This window comes from Mobula birostris, chromosome 3 (genome assembly GCF_030028105.1).
Source record: "Mobula birostris isolate sMobBir1 chromosome 3, sMobBir1.hap1, whole genome shotgun sequence".
Taxonomy (NCBI): domain Eukaryota; kingdom Metazoa; phylum Chordata; class Chondrichthyes; order Myliobatiformes; family Myliobatidae; genus Mobula; species Mobula birostris.
Genome location: NC_092372.1, coordinates 228,792,153 through 228,807,044, shown reverse-complemented (window position 1 = coordinate 228,807,044; position 14,892 = coordinate 228,792,153). Strand labels below are relative to the sequence as shown.

The window sequence follows — 14,892 nt, the reverse complement described above, 5'->3', positions numbered from 1 at the left end:
CTGACCTGGAATTAATGCAACCAAGGAGTGATGTAACAGCTACTGAGCAGCATAGGAATTCAGTTTCCCTGGACTCCCAGCTCAAACCTGCAGCCCCTTTTCCTGACTGTAGATTCCTGGAAGGGAATTGGAAACCCAAAACAAAGACTATGATCAGAAGCAATTTTGAAGTTTTACAGTTTGGTAGAAACCTCTCTTCGGCCCTTGTAGAGGCCAAGCTTCAATGCAGACAGCAAGGTACAACCCTCAATTATTCTCTTTTCAAAATCAGAAGGTTTTCTTTAATAATTGGTGCAGAGAACAAAAATATATTTTGGTAGCATACTCATTAAAAGGATTTATTATACAACAATCTTTATGCTTTCATAAACCAAAACAAAAAAATTGTAAAAAGGACTAAACAGGACGACACCGTAAGGCTCCTCAAGTGCAAGCTCAAATGTAGAAAGGGATCCAGGGCAGAATAAAAATGCCAGCTTGTCCGCTGACCAGGGAGAACCAAGTGGAGAGTTATGAAGGAGGGTGGTAGGCCTAGGGTGAGCTTTGAGTAGCAGGAAGCACAACTACTTCAGAAGCAGAGTGTGGCGATGATAAATCAGTTGTCCGTATGCAGAGTTAGTTCCAGACTTGGACAATCGGCTACTTTCCACACCAGCGGCACAGGTCAACAGGTACTTGGGGTGCTCTGTTCAGAGCACCAGGGTGTCAACAGTGTGCTGATTTTCATCAGTCCAACATGTAATAATGAGACGGATCCTCGGCAACGTCTGTGGTCCGATAAGGGCAAAGCTTACCCTGATCCGCAGAGTGCGCTGGTGAACCCACTTACAGAAGACAAAGAAAAACGTCAATCACCTTGGTTCTTAAACATGTTTCACAACAAACGGCTCGGTTTCAACAAGAGGTGAATGGCAGCACTGGAGACAAGCCACAATGATCTACCCACACCTGCAGGCAGCTATTGTAAAACCAGAGCATTGCTCAAAGTTTCCAGTGCAAGCTTCTCGACGAGAAGGGCTTGACTACAGGCCTAGACTGTCAGACGTCCTAATGCCTGAGATTTAAGTGCTGGTCATTCACGCCGAGCTCCATAGAGATGCAGTCAGGTTGCAGGGGTATGGAAGCAGGTGGTATTGAAGGGTGATGATCTGCTTGACGCTTAGACACACACCGTTTGGTACCTGAGGAGACAAACAACAAACTGAGTGCACAGCAACCAGTACTTTATACACTTCATTAGTTACAACTGTACACTTGCTCATTGATGTAAATATCTCATCAGCCAATCCTCTGGCAGCAACTCAACACATAAAAGCATGCAGACATGGTCAAGAGGTTCAGTTGTTGTTCAGATCAAACATCAGAACAGGATGGGGAAGGTTTGTGAAATAAGTAATGTTGCCTGTGGTATGATAGTTGGTGCCAGACAGGGAAGTTTGAGTATCGCAGAAACTGCTGATCTCCTGGCTTTTTCCAAGTGCAACAGTCTCCAGAGTTTGGACAATGGTACAAAAACACAAAAGCATCCAGTCAACAGCAGCTCTGTGGGCAAAGATGCCTTGTTCATGAGGGAGGTCAGAGGAGAATGGCCAGACAGGTTCAAACTGACAGGAAGGCAACAGGAACTCAAATAACCACACATTACAACAGTTGTGTACAGAAAAAGCATCCCTGAACGCACGAGATGTCAACCCCTCAAGTAGATGGGCTACGGCAGCCGAAGACCACGAACATTCACTCAGTGGCCATTTTTAGGTACAGGAGGTAGATAATAAAGCGGCCACCGAGTGCACACGTGCTTACACACGAGGTAGGCATAACCAGAAGCTGCCTGCTTCAACCTCAGCACAGCTGATAGCATTGCCATGGTTGCCGGCCAGCCTCAGTGCACTGGGGCCAAATCGCAGCGTAGCCCCAACAAGCCAGATTCAGTTCCTGCCGCAGTTTGTAAGCTCTCCCTGTGACCGTGGATTTCCCGCGAGTACTCCCGTTTCCTCCCACATTCCAGACGTGCAGGTACGGTTAGCAAGTTGTCAGCATGCTAATATTGCGCTGGAAGCACGGAGACACTTTGGGCTGCCCCCAGCACATTGCTCAGACTTGGTTTTTTATCTATATTTATTTAGAGATACAACGTGGAACAGGCTCTTCCGGCTTTTCGAGCTGCGAAGCCAGCAACCCACCTATTTAACCCTAGCCAAATCACAGGACAATTTACAGCAGCCAATTAACCTACTCACCTGTCCATCTTTGGACTGTGGGAGGAAACGCACGCAGTCCACAGGGAGAACATACAAACTCTGAACTCCAATGCCCTGAGCTGTAATAGCTCACACTAATCACTACACTACCACTGCACCATGGTTGTTGATACAAATGACACTGCATGTTTCAATGTAATATGACAAATAAAGCTGATCTTAATCTTATTTTAGCATCATTTGCCAAGTTTTAGGCCCAGTGAGGGAAGGAAGAGAATCAAATTTCTCAGTCAGAGTGGTGAGACACTGCTGTCCCATCTCAGAAGGTTGTGCCAGGGTTGTCCAGGCTGAGCACTCTGTCGATGGATTACTCTGCCTTGCTGGGTGGGAAACAGCAAAGGTTAAAGCTGATACTTTATCCTAGGCAGCGTCATTTTTCTCAGAGTGGAAGGGGGCACAATTTTAAGGTGATTGGAGGCTATGTAACATCCAAGCCAGACAACAGAGACAAAAGCAGTAAGGCTAATCACCTCCACCCAGTAACCCACCCCTTCTCACCTCCAACTATCACTACTTTATCATTTCCTGTCAGAGTCACCTGATGCACAGACACTCCCGTGCCCAGCATCAGCTTATGGGCACACAATCAATCTACAGTATAGAAGCTATCTGATGCATTTATACTTAGTGTGTTTTTATTGTCATTGTGTACTCCACTCATCTGGTGTTTTTATTGTGCTGCATCAGATCCAGAGTAACAATCATTTTGTTCTTCTTAAACACAAAATACTCTGCAGATGCTGGGGTCAAAGCAACACTCACAACACACTGGAGTAACTCAGCAGGTCGGGCAGCATCCGTGGAAACGATCAGTCAACGTTTCCATGGATGCTGCCCGACCTGCTGAGTTCCTCCAGCCTGTTGTGAATTTTGTTCTTCTTTACAACTGTGTACTGCAAATGACATTGAGCAATTCTGAGTCTTGAATGTGGGGGATGTCTTTACACGGAGAGTGGAGGGTGCATGGACAGGGGTGGTGGTAAAGGCAGATGCGTTACAGGCATTTAAGAGACCCTTAGGCACATGGATGATAGAAGATTGGAGCTTCAAGTCTTCCCCAAGGCAGAAATGGCTAATACCTGGGGGCATAACTAAGGTGAGTGGGGGGAGTGGATGGCAGGTAGTTGTTTTGAAAAGCAGAGGGTGGTGGGTACGTGGAACACATTGCCAGATACAATCGGGACAGTTCAGAGACATGCATGTAAACAAATATGGAGGGGTGTATGCCATGGAGAGATTGATCATGGAGTAGGCTGGACATCATGGGCTGAAGACCCTGTACTGTGCTGGACTGTTCCATGTTCTTCAGAACTACGAAGTAACATTGCAGCTCCATAAAACCCTAGTTCAACCACACTAGGGAATATTGTGTTCACTTCTGCTCGTCTCATCACAGGAAGGATGTGGAAGCAGAGAGGAGATTTACCAGGATGTGAGAGCATGTCTTATGAGGAAACTTTGAGCAAGCTCGGGCTTTTCTCTTTGAAGCGACAAAGGATGAGCAGTGACTTGATAGAGATGTATAAATGAGGCACTGATTGAGTGGACTGCCAGAGATTTTCTTCCCAGGGAGGGCACAATGTTAAAGTGATTGGAGTAAAGTATTTCTCACACCTCCCTCCAGCCTCTATCTCTGGAGATAGCTTATCCACTGATGTCTATTCTAAACCCACTGACTCTCAACAGCTACCTGGACTATACCTCTTCCCACCCTGGTCCTTGTAAAAACACCATTCCCTTCTCTCAATTCCTCTGTCTCCACCACATCTGCTCTCAGGATGAAGCTTTTCATTCCAGAATGAAGGAGCTGTTCTCCTTTTTCAAAGAAAGATGCTTTCCTTCCTCCACCAATGATGCACTCAACCACATCACTTCCATTTCACGCATGTCCACCCTCCCGCCACCCTACCAAAGATAGGGTTCCTCTTGTCCTTACCTACCAGCCCACCAGCCTCCACGCCCAGCACATAATTCTCCACAATTTCGACCATCTCCAATGGGATCCCACCACCAAGCACATCTTTCCCTCCCCCCCACCCACCTTCTGCAGAGATCACTCCCTATGCAGCTCCCTTGTCCATTTGTCCCTCCCCACTGATCTCCCTCCTGGTACTTATCCTTGCAAGCCGAACAAGTCCTGCATCTCCTCCCTCTCTACCACTCAGGGACCCAAGCAGTCCTTCCAGGTGAGGCGACACTTCACCTGTGAGTCTGTTTGGGTCATATACTGTGCTCGGTGCTCCCGGTGTGGCCTCCTTTATATCATTGAGACCCAACATAGATTGGGAGACCGCTTCGCCAAGCACCTACACTCCATCTGCCAGAAAAAGCCATCTGTCACAATCAGGCCACACTCAGGTTGGAGGAGCAACACCTTGTATTCCATCTGGGTAGTCTCCAATCTGATAGCATGAACATCAATTTCCCAAACTTCTGGTAATGATCTCACACCCCCCCACCCCCAACACCACTCCTCATTTCCCTCTCTCACTTTATCTCGTTGCCTGCCCATCGCCTCCCTCTGGTGCTCCTCCCCCTTTTCTTCCTTCCATGGTCTTCTGTCCTTTCCTATCAGACTCCCCCTTCTCCAGCCCTGCATCACTTTCACCAATGAACTTCCCAGCTCTTTACTTCACCCCTCCCTCTCCCCTCCCGGTTTCACCAGTCACCGTGTGTTTCTCCCTCCCTTTCCCCCATCTTTTTTCCTCCAGTCCTGCTGAAGTACCTTGGCCTGAAACATTGACTATATTCTTTTTCATAGATGCTGCCGGGCCTGCTGAGTTCTTCCACCTTTTGTGTGTGTTGGAGGAAAGTATAGGAGGAGATGTTAGAGGTAGTTGTTGTTTTTTTAAAATATACACACACACACACACACACACACACACACACACACACACACACAGTGCATGGAAGCTGCTGCCAGAGCCGGGGAGAAATAACAGAGGATGATGTGGAACGGAAGGGTAAGATTGATCTTGGGGTTGGCAACATATCATGAGCCAAACAGCCTGTCTATGATCAATAACAGCTTGCAAATTCACACAACACAGATATTTTTCTTCCAAAGCTTACACACAGGGATAATCTTTAGTACTTCAGCCCTTGTGGCGAGGACATACCTGGTCTCCTCCATGGCCTCTGCTTCATCTTCATCCTCCTCGTCCTGATCCTGACTGAGGGCCTCTTCATTGTCCAGGTCCATGTCGAAGTTGTTGCTGATTGCTGACTGCTGGCTGTACAAATACCCGCTGTAAAGCAATGCTCAGAGTTACACTCAACAAGTCCATCCTCTCCTGGATATTATCAGTGAATTTACCCACCCATTTTTGCCCCTCTACAATCTTCATTCATTTATTTGGAGACGGTGTAAAACAGGCCATTCTGGCCCTTTGAGCTGTACCACCCAGCAACTCCCAATTTACCCCTGGTCCAATCACAGGACAACTCACAATGACCAAAAACCTAGCAGCCAGTGTACTATACAGTGTGTTTTATTCTTGTGTATTGCAATGTACACTACCACAATACAACAAATTTCACCATGTATGCCAGTAACAGTAAACCTGACTCTAATACAGACAGATGCCTACAAGTCAGCACAGACACAGAGTCCTGCCATGAGGCCACAAGTGACGGCTGAACTGCCACTCTGTTGTTACTTATTTATTTGGTGATAGAGAACGGGGTAAGGCCGTGCCCTCCAGCATGGAGTATGTCGTTAGGGCCGCACCCCCCCCCACCCCCCCGGCACGGAGCAAGCCCTCTGGGCTACACCGCCCAGCTCTAGTGGGGGAGTCTGGGACCAGAGGGCACAGCCTCAGGACAGACAGACATCCATTCAGAACGGAGGTGAGGGGCAATTTCTTTAGCCAGAGAGTGGTGAACCTGTGGAATGAGTTGCCACAGACGGCTGTGGGGACCAAGTCATTGGGTATGTCTAAAGTGGAGGTTGGTAGGCCCTTGATTAGTCAGTGCGTCGAAGATTATGGGGAGAGTCAGAATCAGGTTTATTATCACCGGCGTGTGATGTGAAATTTGTCAACTTAGCAGCAGCAGTTCAATAGAATAGAAGAAAAAGAACAAAATAATAATAATAATAATAATAATAATAATAAATAAATCAATCACAAAGGCAGGAGGATCACTAATTCCTGCATTCCATTACAAATTCTGCAGACACTGGAAATCCAGAGCAACACATACAAAACCCTGGAGAATCTCAGCAGATCAGGCAGCATCTATGGAGGGAAACTCCAGAAGTAGATTCACAAATACAATAGTCAAAGTTATATAGCACAGAAACAGACCATTCAACCCATGACCAAGTTGGTGCCTTTTGTCTGTATTTGGCCCACACCACTCTAAACCTTTCTCATCCACATACCTGTCCAAGTGTCTTTTTACATGGTAGTTGTACCTGTCTAAACACTCCCTCTGGCAGCTCGTTCAATATACCCACTACCCCCTCCCTGGTCTCACCTATCATCACCTGCTCATACACCACTACCTGATCCTGGTTTCTGCCCCTGTTCTTTCCAGTCCTGGTGAAGGATCTCTGCCTGAAACGTTGACTGTTTATTCCCCTCCACGTATGCTGCCGGACCCGCACTTTGTATGTTTCATTGTAATGAACAGAGGCAAACAAGTGTTCCTCCTGGTGCAAGTGCAAAGCACAGTACCAACAGTACACAGCACATAGCACTTACAGTTACAATAGCAGAAAAAACAGTCACAAAATCTAATATAGCAAAGTCCATGATGATGATGGTGTGTTCTTGGGACTTTCAGAAGGCCTTTGACAAGGTGCCAAACATGAGGCTGCTTAACAAGCTACGAGCCCATGGTGTTACAGGAAAGATTCTGGCATGGATAAAGCAGTGGTTGTCTGGCAGAAGGCAAAGATTGGGAATAAAGGAAGCCTTTTCTGGCTGGCTGCCAGTAACTCATGGTGTTCCACAGGGGTCTGTGTTGGGACCAATTCTTTTTACGTCATACGTCAATGATTTGGATGATGGAATTGATGGCTTTGCTACAAAGTTTGCAGATGATATGAAGATGAGGGGTGACCTAATTGAAACCTATCGAATGGGGAAAAGCCTTGATAGAGTGGATGTGGAGAGGATGCTTCCTGTGGTGGGGGAGTCTACGACCAGAGGTCACAGCCTCAGAATAGAGGGACGTCCTTTTAGAATGGAGATGAGGAGGAACTTCTCTCGTCAGAGGGTGGTGAATCTGTGGAATGTGTTGCCACAGGCAGCTGTGGAGGCCAAGTCTCATGCATGTTTAAGGTAAAGGTCGATAGCTTCATAATTGGTCAGGGCATGAAGCGTTACGGGGTAAAGGAAGGACATTGGGGCTGAGAGGAAAAATGGATCAGCCAATGTGAAATGACAGAGCAGGCTCGATGGGCCAAATGGCCTAACTTTGCTCCTATATCTTATGGTCCATATCCATGAGTGCCAGGGCCTGTAGTCTGATGGTGCATGGGCCGTTGCTCTGGTCAAGCTTGTTCTTGCACTGAGTGAACCGACGGGAGGGGCCGCCCCCACACACAAACAGAGGCCTCTGCACTCTGCCTCAGTGTCCCCTCTCCTGGGCAGCTGGGGCACGAGGGCCTGGTCCGTGCAATAACAGAGGCAATACAGGCCCCTCGCCCCCACCCCCGGTCTTGCCAATGAACCAGTGAACTGGACTTGCAGTATTCTACATGTGTGCTGCTCAGTTCAACAACAACGCCCCCACCTTCCCCGCTGCCAAGATCTTACCTGATGGAGCGACAAGTGAAAAATACAATCCTCTTCAGTCTCTTGTTATAGAAGAAATAGTTAAAGGACCAGAGACTGCCCTCCTCACCGTATGGGTCACAGTCCAGATCAGGGTTGTAGCTAGAATGAAAAGCCCAAGTAACTGACTGACTGATAAAATTCCAAACTCTAGTTATACATAAGCACAGGAACAAACAAACCATCTCTACTAATCCCACTTGTCTGCATTAATTAATTCCTCATCCCTCTGAGTTTGTCAGTGGGTGGTGGGAGGGAGAAAAGGGGCTTGTTTTGCTGTTGTTGTTTGTGTTGTTCTGCTAAGCACGTGATGTCAGTGCCAGCATGTGTGGCCACACTCGCAGGCTCCCCCATACATCCCTGCATTTCACTGTATGTTTCAATGTACATGTGGATAAATAAATAAACCTGAATTTGCTTGCAGTTACCTGTCCAGGTGCCTCTTCAATGTTGTTACTGTCCTTGACTCCACCTCCTCCCCAGGCAGCTCAGTCCAGACACCAACAATTGTGTGTGTGAAACATTTACTCCTCAGATCCCCTTTAAACCTTCTCCTTCTCACCTTGAACCTTAAACAGACAGTATCTGACCCATCTATGCCTCTTGTAATGTTACTTCTCTATATCATTCACCTCTCAGCTTCCTCCGCTCCAGGGATCAGTCCTAACTTTTCTAATCTCCAACTCAAACCATCCCATGCAGGTATCATCCTTATGAGTTTTCTCCATACCCTCTAGCTTAATCACGCCTTTTCCTGTAACGTGCCGATCAGAACTGTGCAGCATAGCGGTTAGCACAACACTATTACAGCTCAGGACAAGTTCGGAGTTCAACTTCTGCCACAGTGAATACGTTCTTCCTGTGTGTGCGTGGAGTTCCCCCGGTGATCTGGTTTTCTCCCACAGTCCAGACATACCAATTAGTAGGTTAATTGGTCATTGGAAATTATCCTGTGATTAGGCTAGGGTTAAATAGGTGTTTGATGGACAGTGTCTCTCGTTGGGTCAGAAGGGTTTGTTCCGCAATGTATCACTCAATAAGTTTGGCTTTATAATTTATAAAAATTACATGACGACTGAGGTCTTGTACTCAGAGTCTCAGCTGATAAGACAAGCATGCCCTACTCCTCCTTCACCACACTGTTATGCTATCTACAGGGAATGATGTACTTGAACACTACATCGCTGTTCTTCCCTCTCGATTTACTGTCCTGCTCTGGTTTAACTTCTCAAAATGCACCACTTCACACTAATCTAATTTTAAAAAAATACAGTGAATTCCAGTTAATTCGACCATGGGTTAATCGGGGCAGCTGCCATTTAGGGCAACTCCTAAAGAACAAAAACCAATTGAGAAAATAGCAGGGATTCCCTTTGTTTATTTGGGACACTATGCTGCTTAATTGGGACAGGAGACCGTTGCGGAACATTTTCTAACTAGTGTCAGATGCATGAACATGTACACCTGTTGGGTACTACACTGCAGTTCCACATGCTTGTGTTATGTTATTCATTCGTGCTGACAGTACAGAATTAACAAGCGGTGATTTTTGACACTACTTTGTGCAGGAAGGCAGTCCAATGTTTGCACCAGGTGTCTGTGCTGATTGTATTCATTTACAGTCAATTACAAGAACACAGTAGCCTACAATGGATGAATTCCTCCATCAGTGACTATTGGAAATTACAGTTTTATAGTACTGTAGTATTGAGTGGTCTAATTTATTTTGTATTGCAATTAAATACATAATTTGTTACTCAGTTAAACGGTAGTTTATCTTATACATTTTTAACTATGACACTTCAGCTAATCGGGCCAAAATGTACTTGTCCTGAAGTGTCCCAATTAACCAGAATCCAATGTATATATTAAACCAATATTTTGTGACTTGGATGAGAAGGTTGAGGACCCAATACCAATCCCTGTGAAACACTGCTTGTCACAGGCCTCCAACCTGATAAACAATCCTCACCACCCCCTCTGCCTCCTACCATCATGCCCATTTAATATCCAGTTGGCTAGCTCACCCCAAATCCCACATGTTCTTGCAGTGCCTCAAGAAGAGAACATCCATCAAGGACCCTCATCATCAGGACATCACTACCATCAGAGAGGTGGCACAGGAGTCTGAAGACACAAAGTCAACCACGCAGGAACAGCTTCTTCCCCTCCACCATCAGATTTCTGAATCTATGAATCCACCAACATTACCTCATCATTTATTTTTCTTGCATTGTTTACTATGTTTTAATTTATGGTAATTCACTGATGCTCAGCAACAAATTTCACATCAGATGTCGGTGATAATGAATCTGACTGATCTAGCTTGCCATACAGGACCCTGTAAAAGGCCATGATAAAGTCCAAGTAGGCCAAGTCCACTTGCTTGCCTTTATCAGTCCTGTCAGTTAGCTCTTCAAAAGCTCCATTTCATGACAATTCCCACACAAGGTCATCCTTAATTAGTGCTTGGTCTTCCATCAGTCCCGTATATCGGAGTGCCCTGCAGGCTCACTGGCCAGCAGATCCCTGACTTGTCCTTGCAGCCCTTCTTGAATAAAACCACAACATTACTCACACCCACCAGTCTTCCAGAACCTCACTGGTGTTAAAGAGATTCAAAACTCTCTGCCAGAGCCTCAGCAATTGATCTTTATGTTTTATTATTTAGATACACAGTCCCTTCTAGCCTGATGAGCTTGCACCCTCCAAGTAGCCAACTAACCTACTAAGCAGTACGTCTTTGAGACGTGGGAAGAAACTGGAGTACCCAGAGGAAATTCACACGGTCACAAGGAGAACGTATGAACTCCTTACAGATGGCAATGAGAATTGAACCTGGGTCGCTAGCACTGTAGAATGTTCCACTATTATGTTACCTTGCCATTCAATCTCCTCTCTCACTTCCAAATGACATCTTAGGATACCCCCGGTTAGGCCCAAGGGATTTATCCATCTTTAGGCCTTTCAAGACCTCCAACACCACATCCCGCATTGTGTTGATATGCTCCAGGACATCGCTGTTACCTTCCCTCAACTCATTCACGTTACTAAATACAGAGAAGTATTCAATCAAGACCTTGACCATTTCCTGGGCTCCACAGATGGTTCGAAGTTCACAGTAAATTTATTATCAATGTTGTGGTAGTGCAGTCAAGTATGATGTTCTCCTAAGGAGTTAGTCCCTCAGTGGGGAACACCTGTGTGACTTTAATGTGGGAAGGCTCATGCACGGCAGCCACCACACGAGATACCCTGCCACCACAGAGGTCTTGTCACTAGGACAGCAAGCGGAACACTGTTTACCTGTGTTGTGCACTATGTGCATTTTGATTTATATTTTATTAACTTATTTGTGGTAATATTTTGGTTGATATGCTGTTTGTGATACATGTTTTGTGGGTGCACCATGGTGTGGAGGAACGTTGTTTCGTTTGGTTGTACAGTCAGTTAACAATCTTGAATTTGAACTTGACAGATTGCAGTCAGGGTCAGTGACAGTGACATGCATTCAAGGTGACTGGGGACCCTTCACTGCTGTAGTGTGTGGTGAACCTGTGGAATCTGTTGCCACAGCTGGCTGTGGAGGCCAGGTCATTGGATAAATTTCAGGCAGAGGTTAGTAGATTCTTGATTAGTCAGGGCATGAAGGAATACAGGGAGAAGACAGGAAACTGGGGCCAAGAGGGAAAATGGATCAGCCGTGATGAAACGGCAGAGCAGACTCAATGGGTCAAATGGTCTAGTTCTGCTCCTGCACCTCATGGTCTTATGGTGTCATCATCTTACGCAGCTCCACTGCCAAGGTCATGGTTGGATCGCTCTTTGTCTGGAACCTCCCCCTCGACCTTACCGCCATGGGTGACCCTACCAGGAGCCAGGCTCCAGACGGCATCGCTCTTGGGATCTCGGGAACTCACAAGCCTCTCCACCACGACAAGGTGACGATCCTCGGAGAAGTATTATCAAAGTACACATATGTCACCATATCTACCTTGAGAATAGTTTTCTTGCTGGCATTTGCAGGAAAAATTAAAGGCATATAATAGAATTATGAAATTACAAAAGATGACAAATTGTGTAAATTACAATACTGAGTTATAGAGTCTTTGAAAGTGAGTCTGTAGGCTGTGCAATCAGTTCAGAGTTGAGGTGGTGAAGCTATCCACACTGTTTATAGGGTAACAACTGTTCCTGAACCTTGTGGTGTGGAACCCAAGACTCCTGCCTGATGGTAGAAGCACAGAAATTAACAAAATAAATCTTAAGGAGACTTACAGTCTCCCTTGTTACCCTTTCAATATATAGTACTTTTACTTATGAAACTTACATACTAATTGAATCTAACAAAGACAGAGAAAACCAGGAGAATCCCCAGCATCTGACTTACAATTATGCTGGAAAGTTTCCAAGCACAGCACTGTAGTGGGACTCAAACACGAGAGATTGTGCTGGAAATCTTGAGCAACACACAAAATGATGGGGGAATTCAGCAGATCAGGCAGCTTTCATGGAGAGAAATAACCAGTCGACATTTCAGTCCGAGACCCTTAATCAGGACCTAATGAAGGTCTTGGTCCAAAACATCAACTGCTTATTCCTTTCCATAGATGCTTCCTGACCTGCTGAGTTCTTCTAGCACTTTGTGAGTGTTACTATAATGGAACTATCACTTTGGGATGTATAGGATGTCCAGGGAGGGGCAGCACCTCTGGTGAAAGGGCTTGTCATGTCCATTGTGGCAGCTCACTCACCTTTGGACCCTACCAGACACTCAGCTCTCACCTGTGGCTCAAGTAGCTTTTTGCTTGCGACAGCAGCAGAACCCCATACACTGCTTTGATAGGAGGGCTGAACCAGGTGAGGGCAGCCTGTGGACCTTATACCCCAGGTGAGATAGGGACATCCCTGTCCTAGCATGTGAAGTCACATTGGGCAGATAAGATTAACAGAGAGATCTGACAAGCAGGAAGACACTCCGTGGAGAGCAAAGGACATGACAAGGCACAGAGAAAGTCATGCCCATCTGCTGCAAACAATGAAGTCCTCAGTGCCACAACTTTCCCACTTTAAAAACTCTCCTGCACAGGTGTCCTGTCATTGGTGGATATGACGGACAACCACCACTATCATATTAAAGTCCATCTTCTCTGACCAAAACAAAAACGTCTGGTTTTCCATGTCTAGAAAATACCAATCTGTGAAACCACACCTGACGACACAGCAGCAAATCATTGGCATTAGTTCTGTTATGTATACGGTAACATGGGTGTATTCTGATAATAAATTTTACTTTAAGTTTGACTTTGAAGTACCAGCAGGGCTATTGCACATAGATCCATAGAATTGGCAAGCACAGCACCAAGTGACCCCAGCAGATGAAGGAATGAAAATAAAATCAGATGTCAACTTACCTGTAGATGTCACACTCTGAGAGACAGATCTCTTCATCAACAGCATCCCAAAGCTGGGGCTTCAAAGTGTTAAACTCTTCCCCAACAGCAGAAAACAGGCTGGTGTTGACAGCATTCACCACCTGAAGATTCAAGATTCATGATTATTTAACGTCACAGACAGTATACAAGCGTAAAGGAAAATGAAATAATAGCTGTTCCTCCAGATCCAATGCTGCACAAAAAAAAACACAGTAAGATAAATAACACCACAAATATAAACACAGAAGATATCAATTGATATTGTTTTAAGACAGACTGACTGATTGTCCATAAAGTGACACTAGACACAGGGGTGTCTGACAGGAAATGATAAAGCAGTGGTGGTTGGGGGTGTAGAGGAGTGGGATCATGGTGGAGGTGATCAGCCTTACTGCTTGGGGAAAGGAACTGTTTTTGAGTCTGGTGGTCCTGGCATGGATGCTACATAGCCTCCTCCCCGGTGGGAGTGGGGCAAACAGTCTATGAGCAGGGTGGGTGGGATCGCTCATTATGTTACTGGCCCTTTCTATATACACAGTATGTCCTTGATGGCGGGTAGGGAGATGCTGGCGATACATTGGCCAGTTCTGACTACCTGTTGTAGAGCCTTTCTGAACAGGTTAAACAGGGAAACCAACAGCTTCAAATATGCACCACAGTCTCAGTTTCAAAGAGGTTAGTCTGGAAGGGGGTGGGGGTGGTGGTAGAGAGAGAGGGAGACCTGGTCAACATAAACAACTTCATCAGCAGCTGCAGTAGTATACTGACACACCCTGAACCATTGAGTTTCAACATTTGCTACAATTTTCCAGATACTTACCCAGTTCAGACTGGGCTCTTTGCTAAATTCATGGCTTTTTGCAGCACTGAAGTCGTAATCAGGACGGAACGATGCGTTGAGTGTTGCGATCAGGTAGAAGAGCGTCTTGCGGCTACACTTGTCGCAGAGAGGACCCTCTCCTTCATCCCCACTCTGACTCTTGCTCAACCTGAAGGACAGACCGCAGGCATCACTTCCACACACACCCATCCAGCACAACAGAAAAGAGCTGCATGCCCACAGTGGACAGCAATACGGTTTATTGTCTCCGGTTCCAGGGGGGCATCTGTAAGTTATCTCTTTGATAGTAAAAATCACAAAGAGGATCCCTCAGCTCCATTTAAACGTTTACTGGGAGCACTGTATGCAAAGCATTGTTGAGGATTCCCGACCACTCATCCCACAACCTGCCACCACTGAGGTGTCAACACTAGGACAGTGAACAGTTTACTGTTTCCTTGTGCTCCACATGACGTGCATTTTGAATACATTTTATTAACTTAATTATTGCAAATCTTTTGGGTTATGTGCTGTGTGAGATACCTCTGTTGTGCGGGTGCACCTTAGTCCGGAGGAACGTGGTTTCATTTAGT

At 46.0% G+C, this 14,892-nt stretch overlaps 1 protein-coding gene across 1 annotated transcript in view; it reads right to left on the bottom strand.

Annotated features, from left to right (window-relative positions):
- Positions 1-261: 261 nt before the first annotated feature.
- Positions 262-14,892, bottom strand: part of LOC140195630 (repressor of RNA polymerase III transcription MAF1 homolog) — a 54,768-nt gene continuing 40,137 nt past the window's right edge. The window contains exons 4-8 of the mRNA XM_072254302.1: positions 14,300-14,468; positions 13,459-13,580; positions 8,027-8,146; positions 5,381-5,509; positions 262-1,181 (exon numbers count right to left, since the gene is read on the bottom strand). Coding sequence (XP_072110403.1) covers positions 1,160-1,181; positions 5,381-5,509; positions 8,027-8,146; positions 13,459-13,580; positions 14,300-14,468 — 562 coding nt within the window. The 3' untranslated portion in view covers positions 262-1,159. The remainder of the gene's footprint in view (positions 1,182-5,380; positions 5,510-8,026; positions 8,147-13,458; positions 13,581-14,299; positions 14,469-14,892) is intronic.